The sequence below is a fragment of the Eumetopias jubatus genome, unplaced genomic scaffold (assembly GCF_037043125.1).
Source record: "Eumetopias jubatus isolate StellerSeaLion01/CBP00866 unplaced genomic scaffold, mEumJub1_p1.0 scaffold_11, whole genome shotgun sequence".
In the NCBI taxonomy this organism is placed as follows: Eukaryota; Metazoa; Chordata; class Mammalia; order Carnivora; family Otariidae; genus Eumetopias; species Eumetopias jubatus.
In genome coordinates, this window is record NW_028274817.1 from 101,668,852 (window position 1) to 101,684,587 (window position 15,736).

Here is a 15,736-nt window from a genome sequence, read left to right on the forward strand (position 1 = left end):
GTTTTGTTTTGTTTTTTTACAACTAAGACATGTCAGAGAATATGCAGTGCTCTGGCCAAGAAAAACCTCCCAATCAGCCAAAATTCTGCTTAGGAATGAAAACTCAGTAATATGTTCTCTTAGCCCCCTCTTTACCATGCTCTTCACTTGTTCTTTATGAAGTACTATCTCACCCTCTTCCCTAAGGACAGCTGCTCCTAGAATCTATAATTGTATGGGCAGTGGCTGGGTCTTCTTTGACTAAACATCCCCAGTACAAGCATGAAGACTTCCCAAGAACAGATGCTCAATGTCTGTGTGAAATAAGAGACACGAATAAAGAGGTCTGATTCACTATGATTTATATTCTTAAACATTCTTGACAAACATAAACAAATTGAGGTATGTCTTTTAAATTTACAAAAAGTAAGACAAACCAAGAATTAACCAATTTTTACTCGATCTATCTATCCATCCATCCATTAATCCATCCATCTATCTACCTTCTGATCCCAACTATTTTAGTGTGGAACTCTCACTTTTCCAAGGATATTCCTATCCTAAAGCCATGTTAGCTTGCTCCGGATCACAAAAGTGACTTAAGGATTTCTAATTTGTATTTCAAAAAAACAAAAACAAAAACAAACTCTTACTCCTAAACCTGATAAACAGCAATAAATGTGTGATCCATGTCACTCATAAACTTATATTCTGAATCTAAATAAACTTTCTGTTGAAAGGAACACTGCTTGAAACATGTAAATAAACAAACAAAAAGATAGCAAGTTATTTGTGCTTATCAGGAACACTAGTTAACAGGCCTTTCCAACAACAAAGCGAAGAATCTGCCTCAGCCCTGTCTAGGGACGAGAGGAGCGGCTGGACTTGGCCCGGGAACGTGCACCGGCCTTGGTAGTAGAGGCAGCCCCAGCTGTGGCTCGGGCTCGCTCTTCCTCATCTCGCAGAGCCTCTTCATAATGCGGCGGGAAGGCACTGGGGACGGTATCATGGATCTTGGCCAGAAACTCTAGGACTTTCATCTTGCTGGTCTCAGCGTGGGCCCTGGGGCCCCACAGGAACTCGTAGCGTGGAGGATCACTGTTGGCCACCTGGCGGTATTCCAGGTACTTTTCCTGCACCAAATCTTGGGTGATGAGCTTCCTGGGCTCCCCAAAGATGAAGTGCCTCCTTCCATCATAGATACCCAAAATATTCAGGAATTCCCAGATATCTTCCTCAGAGGCGCAGTTGCCACTCAAGAAGATCACACCGAGGAGAGGCATGAGAAGCCCATTCTTAGGAAAGCCCCAGGCGCTGCTCACACTGCCATCACCGGTGAGGTCTAGGCTGCTGACGAGGGTATAGGAGTGACCGCCTGGCTTGACTTCCTTCAATTCTAGGCCAAAGACCAGCTCCATGCGCTCGGAGGCTTTCCGGAGGATCTCGGGGAAGTGCTCCTTGTACCTTTTGTTGATGATCTTCAGCATGTCTGCCTTTTTAATGGGCTCCTTCAATTTATACTTATACAGCAGGAACTGCATCAACATCCCCACCCTCCTGGTTAGAGGATCTTTGCTAGCACTCTCAGTAGAAGTTGAGGCCTGAGAGGAATTTTTATTTTCCTCAACCTGGCTTTTGGCACCTACATTAGATCTCGGGCGTGAAACACCTGCAGCAGCACTGGTGGTGGCCACACCTTCCTGGGGCTCCTGGGAAGTGCCAGGAACAGGGGAGCCTGAGGGAGCATCCCCAAAAACAGGAGAGGAGGAAGGACTGGTCTCTTCCTCCTCTGCTGTGGTGGCCTGAGCACTCATAAGACCTCGGGTCTCATCTCTGTTATGGCGGCGTTTCTCACGAGCACGGAGCTTACTCTTCTGACCACGAGGCATAATGGCTGTGATCAGGGATGGCAGGTAAGGGTGTGAGCCAGTGAACAGGTGATTTGGGCCCCTGAAGGAGGGAGAGCAAGATGGTTTTATCACCTTCAACAGGTAGATTCCACCTTGGTTTTATCAAAGGCCACCTCTGCAGGGTCCTTGAGGGTACTGTTCTAGGACCCTACAGGATCCTGTGCTCCTGGTCAGCCTATTCCCTAAGAAGCCCAGAGAGGAACCATGGAAACCTTAAAGTGTGTCTTATTTGCATCCTGCTAGCCCTGCCTTGGGTTTACTCAGGTGAGAGCAGGTGTCTGCAGTGAGGCCCCCTGTGTTCTGGCATGTTGGGTCCTCTCAGTTTATCTTTAGTATAATCATGTCAATTCTTGGCAAAGCTGGGGCACCCTCCCCTCTGCTGCTTTGAAGGTGATGCCTCAAAGCTCCCTGGGACCCAGGAGAAGGAACTGAAGGGATGCCTCAGCCTACCTCCCTGCTAGGGAATACCCAGTGCTGAGAGCTCAGTAAGGTCCTGTATGTCCTGAATTCACTGGAATCCTCAGCCTTCCTTTAAGGTCCTCATCTTGGCTCCTTGAAAGGCTCGGTACCACTCCCCTTTGTTGACTGGTGGCTGTGCCTTCAGACTAAGAATATCACTGCCTTTAGACCTAATATAAAGAATTGAGGAGGATGCTCAACCTGACAGCCCTTCCCTGTGATTTCAAGGGCTGAAATCAAAGGGTTAAGATGGATGTTTTGATGTCTCCTCTATTCAGGATTGGATGACCCCTTGATTCCTTACTCAGGTTCCTCAAATTTGCTCCTGGTAGAGAAGCTCCACTTTTTCTTGAACTGATGCCTATGTCCTCATAGTAAGAGCAAACCTCCCTGAGTCCCAAGAGGAAGTAGTGAAGACAACCTTATCTGACCAAACATGGTAAAAGCTATTGCAGGCAGGTTGATGTCCTAAGGTAGGTGGTCCCCCACAGGATCCCAACTCAAGGTCTAAATCTCACTCACGACAGGGTCTAAGATTTCTTCCTCTGCTGACCTAGAACCGCTCCCCTCACACCAAGACCCTCACTGGCCTGCTACCATGGAGTGGCGACTGATGAACACTTCTGTCTGATACCTATCCTTGAGGTCTCCCAGAGCTGATAATAGGCAGGATTCTTTGGGGCCCCACTGATATGGCATGGGACATGTGAACAGTTCTCAAGATTTTCACTCTTGACACCTGGCATAATCTCAAATCCTCCCTCTGCTGGCTTGAGGCTGCCCACTTTGACCTGGTCCCTCACCGCCCTAGGAAGAAGTGAGTATAAGGCATCATGTCACCATGCCCATGTTTTCCAGGCGTGAAAACAGAGATAGGGCTTTATGTGGCCCCTTTCTGGGAGGGGTCCTCCATTCTCACTGGGTATCACAGCCTCAACTCCTGTTAGGAACTGGGTCCATTTTGCTGAAAGGAGCTTGCTCCATTAAACCAAGGCCCTCCCCCGCTTCCTGAGACCACCTTCAGAGAAAATGAGGGGGCACCTCAGCCTGCCAGCTCTGCCCAGAGCCTCCCATGCTGAGTTTGGGAGTTGAGAGGTAGAGCCCTCAATTCCCTTAGTTGCTAGAGGGAAAAGCAGCTCTCTCAACGTGTGTCTACCCTTCCTGGAGCCTCCGAGAGCAGAGTACAGGGGGGCTTGCCAGTGTGGCCCGATCTGTCGGGTAAAGGTCTGCTCATAGCCCTCGGGGCCCTCACTGTGAATCCTTTTAGGACGTAGCTCTCTTCCACGTGTACAATCGGGACTACTCCCATAGACCAAGGCCTCCTCTGCGAGACTTTCTAGGCCAAATTCGGCCAGCCAGTCCGCTGGGACCTCCCAAAGCCCGACCGAAGGGGCAGGTTCGGGGGGCCAACTTTGTTATGGGGGCGGGGAACAGTCTCTTCAGTCCCCCCCCAGGGTCCTCACCTTGACTTTAGACCGGTCCCAGGAAACCGTCCGCCGCCCAACGAACCGCCGCGCCCAGTGGTCGAGGTCCCGCCCAGAACGGAAGTCAGGAGATCCGCATCCGGGGGCGGCGGCACAGGGGTCTCCGGGGGCTGAAAGCAGGGGTGGGCGGGGCTCTGTGGGACGCCAGCGCTTGTGGCTCCTCCCTCTGCCGGCCCAAGCCGGCCAGCCCCCCAGGGCCCCCACCCTCCTGAGTCCCTAGAGGGGAATCTCTGGTCCTGCCGCTCGGGGGTACTCCTTCCTGAGCCGCACAAGCCTGAAAGCAGCAACAGGGCTCGGGGAGGCGTTTTGTTTTGTTTTTTCTTTTGAAAGAGAGAGGAGGGTAGGAAGGGGGGGGAGGGAGAGGGAGCATCTTAAGCAGGCTCCGTTCCCAGGGCACAGCCCCATGCAGGGCTGGATCTCATTATCCTGAGATCATGACCTGAGCTGAAATCAAGAGTCCTAGGCTTAACAGACTGAGCCACCGGTGCCCCCTGGAAAGTTTTTTTTTTTTTTAAGGGAGTCGTCCCGTCATCAGCACTCAGAGTCCTCATCTTCCATTAAGGCCGAGACTCCACCCTTGGCAGAACTGGGGCTGCCCCCTTCAGACCAAGGGCTTTTCCTCCCTGAGATTGCACCGGTGGAATCAGTTATAGCTCTTCTGGGGCCTCCAGGGCTCAGAATAGGATGGGGCTCTGTTTGACTCCCTGTGCTGGTAGGATGATCCCTATTGAATTGTCAGGGTTCTTATTATGATTCTTGCTAAGGCCTGGGTTTTCTCTCTTTGCACATCTAGGGCTGACCCCACCTATGTGAGACACTACTGGGAGACTGAGGGGGTTCTTCCACTTCACAACTCTGTCCTGGGCATCCCAGGGCCAAAAGCATTGGGGGGGGGGTGTTGTGTGGATCCTCTGTTCTGGGGTGAGTGATTCCCTCATTCTTTTTCAGAGTTCTCACCCTGACATCTGACCAGTCTTGGGACTCCAGTGTCTGCTGACCTGAGGCTGCCCCCATCAAATCAAAGTACACACCTTCTGGGGACCGAACTAGAACTCAGAATGAGCCACATCCAGGATAGTGTGTTTGTTCTCCTACAGTAGAGGACACAAGCCGGACTCTGTGGAACCCCGTTGTTCTGGCAGGGTCCTTCCATCATTCCTCATTTGGGGTCCTTCATATCTATCAGAGGCTGGGACGCCTTCTTCTACTGACCTAAGATTGTCCTTGTTTGGCCGAAGCTCTTAAGTCCTCGAGAGGCCTGAAGAATAAGTGAGGGCATGCTCAGCCTGAGAGCTCTGTCTGAGGTCAGTCTGAGCTCTGTCTCTAAGTATAAAAGCAGGTAGAAGCCTATGTGTGATCCCCTATATTCTGGGATATTGGTCACCCAAGGCCTCTAATATTGGGCTTTTCATCTTGGCTCCTGTCTCTTGGATTAAAGGCTTTCTGGGAAATGCCACTTGCTTGCCAAAACCTGAGCAGTTTCCCCTCTGCAAACCTCAGTCCCTGTCCTTGGAGTGATGTGAGATGGGGAAGGTAAAGTACAAGGCAGGAATCCCAGGAAGATAAGGGGCTGTTAGGGGGAAAATGTGCTATTTTCCTTCTGTTCATCAGCCAGACTTAGTCTCATGTAAATTCTCCTCTGATAGATTTATACTGTATGGGGAAGGGCTGTCCAGGAGGACTTTGTGAGCTCCTCATCTTTCAAGGTTATCTGATGTTTCATGTATAGATGATCATATGATCATATTATCACCATGTATTCTTTTCTCATGCCTCTCATTTATTTTGGTATTCATACTGCTCTAGGAATGTATTCCAACCCAGTAGTATGAGCATAGAGTCCTTATTTTGATTGCCTGAGATACATTTTTAAGAAGAAAGGGGGAAATTGAATAAGAGACATAAGGTGGGCCTAAGGCTAGAACTGTGACAGTTGTGCGCTCTAGACTAGTCCAGACTAGGGGTCTAGTTTCAACCCTGTCCCTTAACAGCTGTGCGAATTCAGACACATTCCTAAACTTTGTGAGCATCAGGCTCTGCATCTGTGAAGTGGGTTTGATAAGCTCTGTCTTATAGGATGGTGGACTGTAGTTAATATGTGTTAAGCGCCTGGCACAAAGCTGGCCTACTGACAATTCAACATGGCATTTATTGGTATGATTAATTTGAACCACGATTGTATCACCCACCCTGCCAGGACTATTTTTTTTTTTAATCCAGCAGCTGTCAGCAAACATGTAGCATTCTAGAACAAAGAAAATCCAATCGGCCAGAATGCTGATTAGCAAGGAAAACTAAGTAATATTTCCCTATTACATGATAAATCATTCAATAGGGTATAAGGTACAGTTCCCCAGTTAGATGTAACACAAAACTCCTAAAATTTCTTTCAAGGATCAACAACTTCCTGCCCTCCTAGGGGGTCTTTCCATCCAAACCATCCTTGTTTTCATTAATTTAACCTGCACTAAAAAGCTGAGAATTTGCCTAGAATTTGCCAAAATATACATGGTAACTTAACCTGAATGCGCTTTCGATGGAGTGGGCTCTGATCACCCCAGCCAGGTACAAAGAGTGCCTAGTGTCTTCTTAACATCTCACCTCAAGGGAGAATCACCTTTATTTCTCAGAAACTCCCTGGAGACAATGCGATTAAAACATCTAATTTGTACACTGCGTTCACCTGCACGGGGACAAGAATACAGGTCATGTTCCATCTCTGCCCCGGGTGATTTCTCTCTGGTTTCCCCACCCATCTCAAAGTAACTTTAAGGGCAGTCTGCCATTCCAGGGCTCACTCAGGGCCTTCACCATGACTCTTGGTAGCTCCTTGCACACTCATTCTGCTTGCCTGAGGCCATCTCCCTTCACATCAAGGCCTTCACCTCTTCGAGACCCTTATGAGCAAGTCAGGGGACATCTCATATGACCATCCTTGTGTGGGTCCTCCTAGAGTTGACAGCAGGACCCCTCTCTCCTGGGCTGGTTTCCTCACCCGTCATTCTGATTCCTTACCTTGACTCGTAGCAGAGTATGGAATTCCTCCCTCTGCCAAAGTGGGATCACCTCCTTCAGACCAAGGACCTCACCTCCTTGAGTCTCCTGAGGAGAAAATAACACAAGACAAAGAAATTCAGAACCTGTTTTGTTTGTTTGCTTTTAAATACAGGATGCTTGGCAAACCTACCTGAGGGGGAAGTAGAGGGCCTCCGTTTGAAATTCTGCCTGAACCTCCCCAATGTCACAGCAGGGGTGGGGTGGGATTCTGAGGTCCCTCTCTTCTGGAGTTATATTATTCTCAGTTCATATGGGAGGTACTCTGCAAAACCACTGCACTCAGAGAAAAGCAAATGTGAGGGCCTGCAAGGGCTCTCCTGGGGAGGGAGTGACAGCAATGAAGGGTGGAACAGCACATTGCACCTGCAGGTCTTACAAAGACTTCTTACAGGGAATCAAATATACCTCCCCAATCAATCAGTGCTGCAATGGCGTTTACAATAGCATTTCCAAAAACAGGGCCTGTGAGGTAATATTAGGTGTTATTAAAAAAAAAAGTCAAATCATTTTAGAGTAAGCTGGCTTAAACAAAGTTGAATAGGTTTTAGTTTCTGGTTTTGTTTTCACCGCTAGACTTCCCAGAACCCTCAATATACCAGTATGTACTGAGAGACTCCAAGGGGGATAATAGAACGTAATGAGTTTTCTTAACATATTTGACCGTAGAAAGATGTCCTCCTGCCATTTTTTTTTTCACACTGAACCTCAAGATTTCAACACAGAATATTTTGGAGATGCTGTCTATGATGTTCCTGGCAGACCCTCGGCTTCTTTTCCTGAATGTTTTTGGTGAAAGTATAGTGGTCCTTGGATGGGACAAGAACACAGGCCAGGGACAATTTCAAAACAAAGTATCTGCTTTAGTGCCTATAAAGATGATATCTAAAGTGCAAGGACATCTCTTTTAGGGAGTGACACAAAATATGACCTCTTCAGGTATTTTTCCAAAATTTCAACTCCAAGTTAACAGGACTCAACCACATTCACAACTTGCTTGAGATGCCTGATCATGGAGAGACAATCTAAGGGTTGTGTTAAATATGGGTCAGCCCTGAATTTCCCAGGGAATGATACTGTATTAGGGCTACTAATAAGAGAGTGGATACACATTTTCTCAGCCCCCAAACCTCCAAGGAGGGAAATAGACTAGAGCCAGACATCTGTAAAGAACCTAATCAAAAAAGGTCTACACACAGGGCAGCTTCAGTGGTGAGTAGGAATGTCTGGAAAGCAGAGGCGAAAATCCCATCTTATGAAATGGCTTTACACAGTGTGAGTGGAATAGCAATGTGGTAATGTGGAAGCTAAAAATTCAGCCAGCTGGTACAGGATCCTGCATCTTTCAAAAGACCTAATTCTGGGCCTCTCTGGATACTGGGACTGAGGTTATTGATGTTCTTTCTGCCACTCTGATAATGATTCATTCAGAAACCGGAGCAAGCCATGTTCTTGTAGAGTACATACACAGATGTATCTGGGAAAAAAACAAGGCAGGGAATGGAGATGGGGGCTCAGAGCAATGACCCAGAGATGCCTGGAGAAGTCTAGATGGCTACTGCTGAAAACACACATCCACTTTCCTCTTCACAGTTCAAATAAATTTTACAACTCAAGCAATTTCCTGGGCAAAACTGGAGCACAAACCCAGCCTTTATTCTTGTGATTTGGACTTAATATACACAGGTAATCTAAAGGTGTGTTGATTTGATCAAGTTACTTTCTGAAATGCTGTATTTCAAAGCATTTTCAAGTAAAAGAGACACGAGGTAGTGGCTCAAGATAACTGGCATTTAGAAAACAGCATATGAGTTAACATATTTAGAGCTGTATTTATGGCTTCTCCTGGGTAATTTTAGTATTCATTAGCACCTTCGTCTCCCAGTGGAACAAAACTCATGAATGTCATTAATATATTGTTTTAGTCATGTACAAGCCAATTAATAAAGATATGAAATATAACGATTTCTGAAACCTGTGCCTCCAGCATATGTTTTAGCAATGCCTCTTCAATGGGATTTTAGGATTGTAATATTTCCCTCTATGATATTTGGGTAGGTGTATGATTTTAAAATATAAAATTCTTCATCAGGGAATTGGAGCAGGGCTTTGTGACTTTATGGAAAATCTTTTCAGTTGAAAACATATCCTTCGAGTAGCCACTGATATTGAAAGACAACTTCAAGTTTTATAATTATGTGCTACCACATACCATTCTTTCATTGTAGAGCAAGAAACCCAGGACAAAATAAAAACATCTTAATATTTAAGCAGTTTATTAGATTTTCAAAGTGCCAGTCTTGTTTTAGAGAATCATTCTACGTTTCTTCTAACTGGTTTGTACATTTTATTATAAAAGCCTATTTAAAATTTTAATGTTTAATCTTTAAAATGATCATTGTAGAGAGGGAAGAAAATAGGAAAAGCTCAGGGAAAACAACAACAACAATATGATCTCCACTACTCAGGGACATCTGCTGTTGTCAAACTTTTTTTTTTTTTATCTGTTATTAGGCAATTTTGGAGGACTCTGAAAAAAAAAAAAAAGAACTCAGCTTGGCATACACAAACCACCTAGTGAACAATAGCAGAATCCTACCACCTAGCTAGTTCTTTTCAGTTTGTAGATGGGTAAAGAAACTCAGCCCCAAGAAAAGAATACTGCTCTTTAAATTATCCCTCCCTACTTTTCTTCATCCAGTGACTATATACTGCTTTGATTACTGCAGGGCTTTGCTTAAGCCATTGACAATGATTTTTCTTTTAAAAAAGAACCCCATGGAGAAAACAGCTTAAAAATTGCATAGGATATTCAGAGAGCAAGAATAAAGGGAAACAAAGATCCACCATTAGGATTTGAACTTTAGGCTTTGTCAGTGATTGACGGAGAACACCTAATATAGAATGTCATTTTTCTCCAAACTTTAGTCCACTAAACATTCAATGACCAAGTGGCCTACATACCTTATATACTTATTTAATGAGCTGGATTTGATGGGATATTTGGGACTGAAAGCTAGAGGTCTAGATCAAGTGTCTGTGATCTAGAGAGATGGGGCCTTAGGTTCTGAATTATATCAATTGTGTTTCCAAGTCCAAATTGGTAGACCTAAGACTTTCCTTGCTTTCAGTTCCTGACTGCAGATGACTTAGCTATGCTATCCAGAGAACAAAATGGACTCCCCACTAAGAGTAATCAAGGCCATCCTTCTTTAATGACAAAAACCACTCAGTATGCAAAATCCAAAACAATATCAGACAATCAACAAAAGGTACAAAAGATATTACAACGTAAATTAAGAACTAAATGTGGCTGAGCTTAAAAGGGCTCTGTTTAAATCAGAGGAGATCTGTGTGAAATTCCAAGTCCATTCACGTGTTGGGAGAACACAATCATGCTGCAGAGAGTCATACAAATGATGCAGGGGAAAAGCGGATTTGTGTACGATGGGAGGGAACGAGATGGGAAATGAAAACCCTGGAAATGGGAAAACAGGACTGAGCACTGAGGAAGTGGTGGGTTCGTTCCAGTCCCTCAGTACTAGCTGAGGGAAAGCAATGGACAAAAGAACTTGTGAAGTCTTAAAAAACAGTGGGTTCCATTCCCCCTGGTAATAAAAATCGCTTGGGGACTTTATGAAGAATATAGATTTCCAGGCCCACTGCAACCCCTGAATCAAAAGGAGCCTTGTAATCTAGATTTTAAAACAAGAAGCCTCAAGTGATTCTGATGGGGAGCCAGATTCAGGACCACACTGTTCCCTGCACTGATGTCTTGTTAGCACTTCATTAACAAGTGTTACACTCTTGGAAAATAACGCTTTCTCAGAAGATTAAAAAAAAAAAGTGTTTTCCATTTAAATTCAAACATACTAATCGGAAGTCCATCGATACCCTAGAACTTCTATGAAAAAGTTTGGTGATTGTTTTTTTCAATCACTGAGTTTTCCTTCAGTAATGAACATTTTTAACTGGTTGTGGACATTTATTCAAATACAGGCCTCAAACTGTCCAGATTGTGGCAGGATGGATAAAGTCAGAACAGCTCAAGATGTTACTTGAAACCTTGCTAAGGCACTATTAATATTTCAATTATTTTTGGTAGGTGGAATAAAAACAGAGTTTAGGTCACATATAATTTTATTTTCCCATGTCTTTTAAAGACTTCTCATATTTGTTAACTCCTTTTCATTTCTATACGTACAATTTTCTTTATTGCCTTACACTTGCAGTTGAAAGTAGCCTTACTTACAGTTGCAAGTCCTGTCTACTGGTTACATGTAGAGGTTACATTTCAGTTGTTAATTAACTGTCCAATAGGCATTTTTCTTCTCTGTCAAACGAATTCCAAGAGGAGGGGCACAGATTCTACTTCTTTAATATCCGGAATATTCAAAGTTATTTCTTAAATGTAGTGGACTCTCAATAATGACTTACTCAATAGATTTTTTTAAAAGCATTAAATTCTCTTGATTGAAAAAAGTTTATCTACCTGTGCTATTCAATACAGGAGCCAGCAGCCACACTTGGCTATTCAAATTTAAATCTAAAGGAATCAAAATTAAACAAAATGAACAATCTAGTTCTTTTGCGGCACTATGCACTATTTCAAGTGTTCAGCAGTCATATGTGGCTCCCACACTGGACACCACAGATACAACACATTTCTGCTAACGTAAAAAATTCTACTGGACAGTGGTGATTTATACAAATCCGTTTGCCTGCCTGCCTGCCTTCTTCTTTCCTTCCTCCAATTATTCACCGTTTTTTTTTTTTTTTTTTAAGATTTTATTTATTTGAGAGAGCAAGAGAGCATGAGCAGGGGGAGGGGCAGAGAGTGGGAGAAGCACACTCCCCGCAGAGCAGGGAGCCCGCCAGAGCGCTGGATCCCAGAATCCTGGGATCACGACCTGAGCCGAAGGGAGACACTTAGCTGACTGAGGCACCTAGGCGCCCATCACCATTCTTTTAACAAGTATATTTTAGACTCCTTCTAATGGGCCAGACCATTTATATTAGAGCTCTACTGGTGTCAAGAGCATATTGACCCCAGCTCTCAAGGAGTTGATGGTCTTAGCTGATAAGCTATTTGGTGTGTACATAATGCAATGACTGCACAGCACATTTTTATTAGAAAAACTCATTCAATAAATGCTTTGTATATATGGACAATTCACATATGTTAACTATTCTAATCTTTTCAATGAACTATCCAATTACATAAATCCTCAGTTTACAGACAACAGTACTAAGTTACAGAAAAGTTATGCCACACTGACTGGTAAATATTTAGAGTATCACCCTTAAAAAGGTTCTTTTTTTTAAGATTTTATTTATTTATTTGACAGAGAGAGACACAGTGAGAGAGGGGACACAAACGGGGAGTGGGAGGTGGAGAAGCAGGCTTCCCGCAGAGCAGGGAGCCCGATGTGGGGCTCGATCCCAAGACCCTGGGATCATGACCTGAGCCGAAGGCAGACGCTTACTGACTGAGCCACCCACGTGCCCCACCCTTAAGAAGATTCTTGTTTATCCATAATATGGAGCACATGCAAGTTAGGTTTTCTTGTTATTTTTCTTGTTCACTCAAACTCTCATCTGAACATTTATTAAGTTAACACGATGTTAAAATACAGGAACATATTTTAAAAAACATCCAAGTCCTGTCACCAAGAAGTTCACAGACTACTGGGGAAATATAGATACAAATAATAACAACACAACATAATAAATGCTCATTGCAATTAACTGGAAGAATGAATGGAAGCATGGAGGTATCTTAGACTGTTCAGAGAAAGTTTGAATGAGAAGGTGACAATCTTGGAAACCACTATAAGAAGACCCTTCTGAGAGAAGAGGACAGCAAAGATAGAAAGATAGGAAACACCGTGGCATATTCTGGAATACGCCACAAGTCAAAGACTGATCCTCTTTGCTGGTTACAATGAAGGAGATGAGCCAGCTACCAAATCTCTGATCCTGGTTTGCAGCTCCAGTGACTACTTTAGGTGTGCACTGCCCCCCCCATATGGAAACTATTCTGTATGAATGTATTATTTACTTTAAGTTGAACAGAAAGTACAGAGTTTCCATATACCCCATCCCTGCAAAAGTTTATTTTATTATTAACATCTTGCATTGATGTGCCACATTTATTATAACTGATGAACTAATACTGATACATTATTTTTTTATTTAAATTCAATTTAAATAACATATACTGTATTATTAGTTTCAGGGGTGGAATTTAGTGATTCATCAGTTGCGTACAATACCTAGTGCTCATTACATCAAGTGCCCTCCTTAATGCCCATCACCCAATTACCCCATCCCCCCACCTACCTCCCCTCCAGCAACTCTCAGTTTGTTCCCTATAGTTAAGAGTCTCTTATGGTGGGACGCCTGGGTGGCTCAGTCTTTAAGCGTCTGCCTTCGGCTCAGGTCACGATCCCAGGGTCCTTGGATCATGCCCCACATCGGGCTCCCTGCTTAGCGGGAAAGCCTGCTTCTCCCTCTCCCACTCCCCCTGCTTGTGTTCCTTCTCTCACTTTGTCTCTCTCTGCCAAATAAATAAATAAAATCTTTATTAAAAAAAAAAGAGTCACTTATGGTTTGTCTCCCTCTCTGTTTTCCTCTTATGTTTTCCCTGCCTTCCCCTATGTTCATCTGTTTTGTTTCTTATATTCCACATATGAGTGAGATCATATGGTATTTGTATTTCTCAAACTGACTTACTTTGTTTAGCATAATACCCTCTAGTTCCGTCCACACCGTTGCAAATGGCAAAATTTCATTTTTTGATGGCTGAGTAATATTCCTGTGTGTGTGTGTGTATACACCACATCTTCGTTATCTGTTCATCTGTTGAAGGACATCTGGGCTCTTTCCATAGTTTGGCTATTGTGGGCATGGCTGCTATAAACATTGACGTGCATGTGCCCCTTCAAATGCCCTGGTTAGTACTTGAATGGGAGATAACATTCTTACTAAGTAAAGTTCATAGTTTACAGTAAGGAAAAGTTCTGTGTTGTATAGTTTCATGGGGCTTGCCAAATGGATAATGTCATAGAGTCACAATGATAGTATCAGACAGCAGAGTTTCACTGCTCTAAAAAAAAAATCCCCTATGCTCCACCTATTCATCCTTCCCCTTTCCCTCTACCCTCAGCAACCACTGATTTTTTTTTTTTACTGTTTCCATAGTTTTGCCTTTTCCAAAATATCATATAGTTGGAATCATAGAGAATGTAGCCTTTCCCAGATTGACTTCTTTCATGTAGCACTATGCATTTAAATTTCCTCTGTGTCGTTTCATGGCTTGGTACCCCATGTCTTGCTATCTCTGAATAATATTCCATTGTATGATTGTATCACACTTTATCCATTCACCTATTGAAAGACATATTGATTGCTTCTAGATTTTGACAATTATAAATAAATCTGCTATAAACATCCCTGTGCAGGTTTTTGTGGTGACATGTTTTCAACTCCTCTGAATAAATACCAAAGAGCACAAATGCTACATTGTATGGTAAAACTATGTTTAGTTTTATAAGAAACTTGCAACTTGTCTTCCAAAGTGGTCATACAATTTTGCATCACCACCCGCAATGAATGAGAGCTACTATTGCTCCACATCCTCACCAGCATTTGGTGTTGTCAGTGTTTCAGATTTTGGCCAATCTAATAGCTGGCCAATCTAATAGCAGTGGTATCTCCTTGTTTTCATTGGCAATTCCCTAATGACATATGATGTGGAGCATCTTTTCCTATGTTTATTTGCCATCTGTATCTTCTTTGGTGAGGTATCTGCTCAGATCTTTTGCCAAGATCTTCATTGGGTTGTCCATTTTGTTGTTGTCAAGGTTTAAGCGTTCTTTTTATATTTTGGATAACAACCCTTTATCAGATGAACAAAAACAGTTTTATTCCCTTCTTCCCAATCTGTATCAGTTTTGTCTTGTCTTGTCTCATCTTGTCTCATCTTGTCGGCATCCTTGCCTTGTTCCCCAACTTAGGGTGAAAGCATCTAGTTTCCCACCATTTAGAAGGATGTTAGCTGTAGTATTTTTGTAGATGTTCTTTATCAAGTTGAAGAAACTTCCTCTCTATCCCTAGTCTACTGAGAGTTTATTATGAATGAGTATTGGATCTTGTCAGATGCTTTTTCTGTATCTATTGATATGATCATGTGATTATTTTCTTCTTTAGCCTGTTGATATAACTGGTTACATTAATTGATTGTTATAGCTTGAACTGCCCTTGCATACCTGAAATAAATCACATGTGGTTGTGGTATATAATCCTTTGCATACATTGTTGGATTTGATTTGCAAATATTTTGCTGAGAATTTTCACATCTATGGTCCTGAGAGATATTGGTTGGTAGTTTGCCTTTCCTGTACTGTCTGCCTATTTGGGTACTAGAGTAGTGCTGGCTTCACAGAATGAGTTAGTAGGTATCTATTTTACTTCTACTTTTTGGAACAGACTAGGAATTGGTGTCATTTGTTCCTTAGATTCCTGGTAAAAATCACTAATGAAACCATCTGGGTCTGGTGCTTTCTGCTTTAAGAAGGTTATGAATTACTGGTTTCAATATCTTTAGTAGTTTAGTAGGCCTATTCAGATCATTTCTCCCTGTGTGAGTTTTAGTAGATGTGTCTTTCAAAGAATTGGCTGATTTCATCTAAGTTACCAACTTTGTGGGTATGAAGTACTCAAAATAGCCTTTTATTATCCCTTTAATATCTGTGGCATCAGTAGTGATAGCTCCTCTTTCATATCTGAAATGATTAATTTGTGTCTTATCCCCTTTTTTCTTGGTTAGCCTGAGTAGATGTTTTGATA

General features: G+C 43.3%; 1 protein-coding gene across 1 annotated transcript; it reads right to left on the reverse strand.

The window, feature by feature from the left end:
* Nucleotides 1-839: 839 nt before the first annotated feature.
* LOC114197601 (melanoma-associated antigen B1-like) lies at nt 840-1,868 on the reverse strand. Its single transcript, XM_028088666.1, has one exon. It carries the CDS (start codon nt 1,866-1,868, stop codon nt 840-842), a length of 1,029 nt encoding a protein of 342 aa, XP_027944467.1.
* Between the last annotated feature and the right edge of the window lie 13,868 nt (nt 1,869-15,736).

What these genes read in the sequence shown, in the direction of transcription:
- LOC114197601 (XM_028088666.1), bottom strand. Translation starts at nt 1,868, where the DNA reads ATGCCTCGTGGTCAGAAGAGTAAGCTCCGTGCTCGTGAGAAACGCCGC.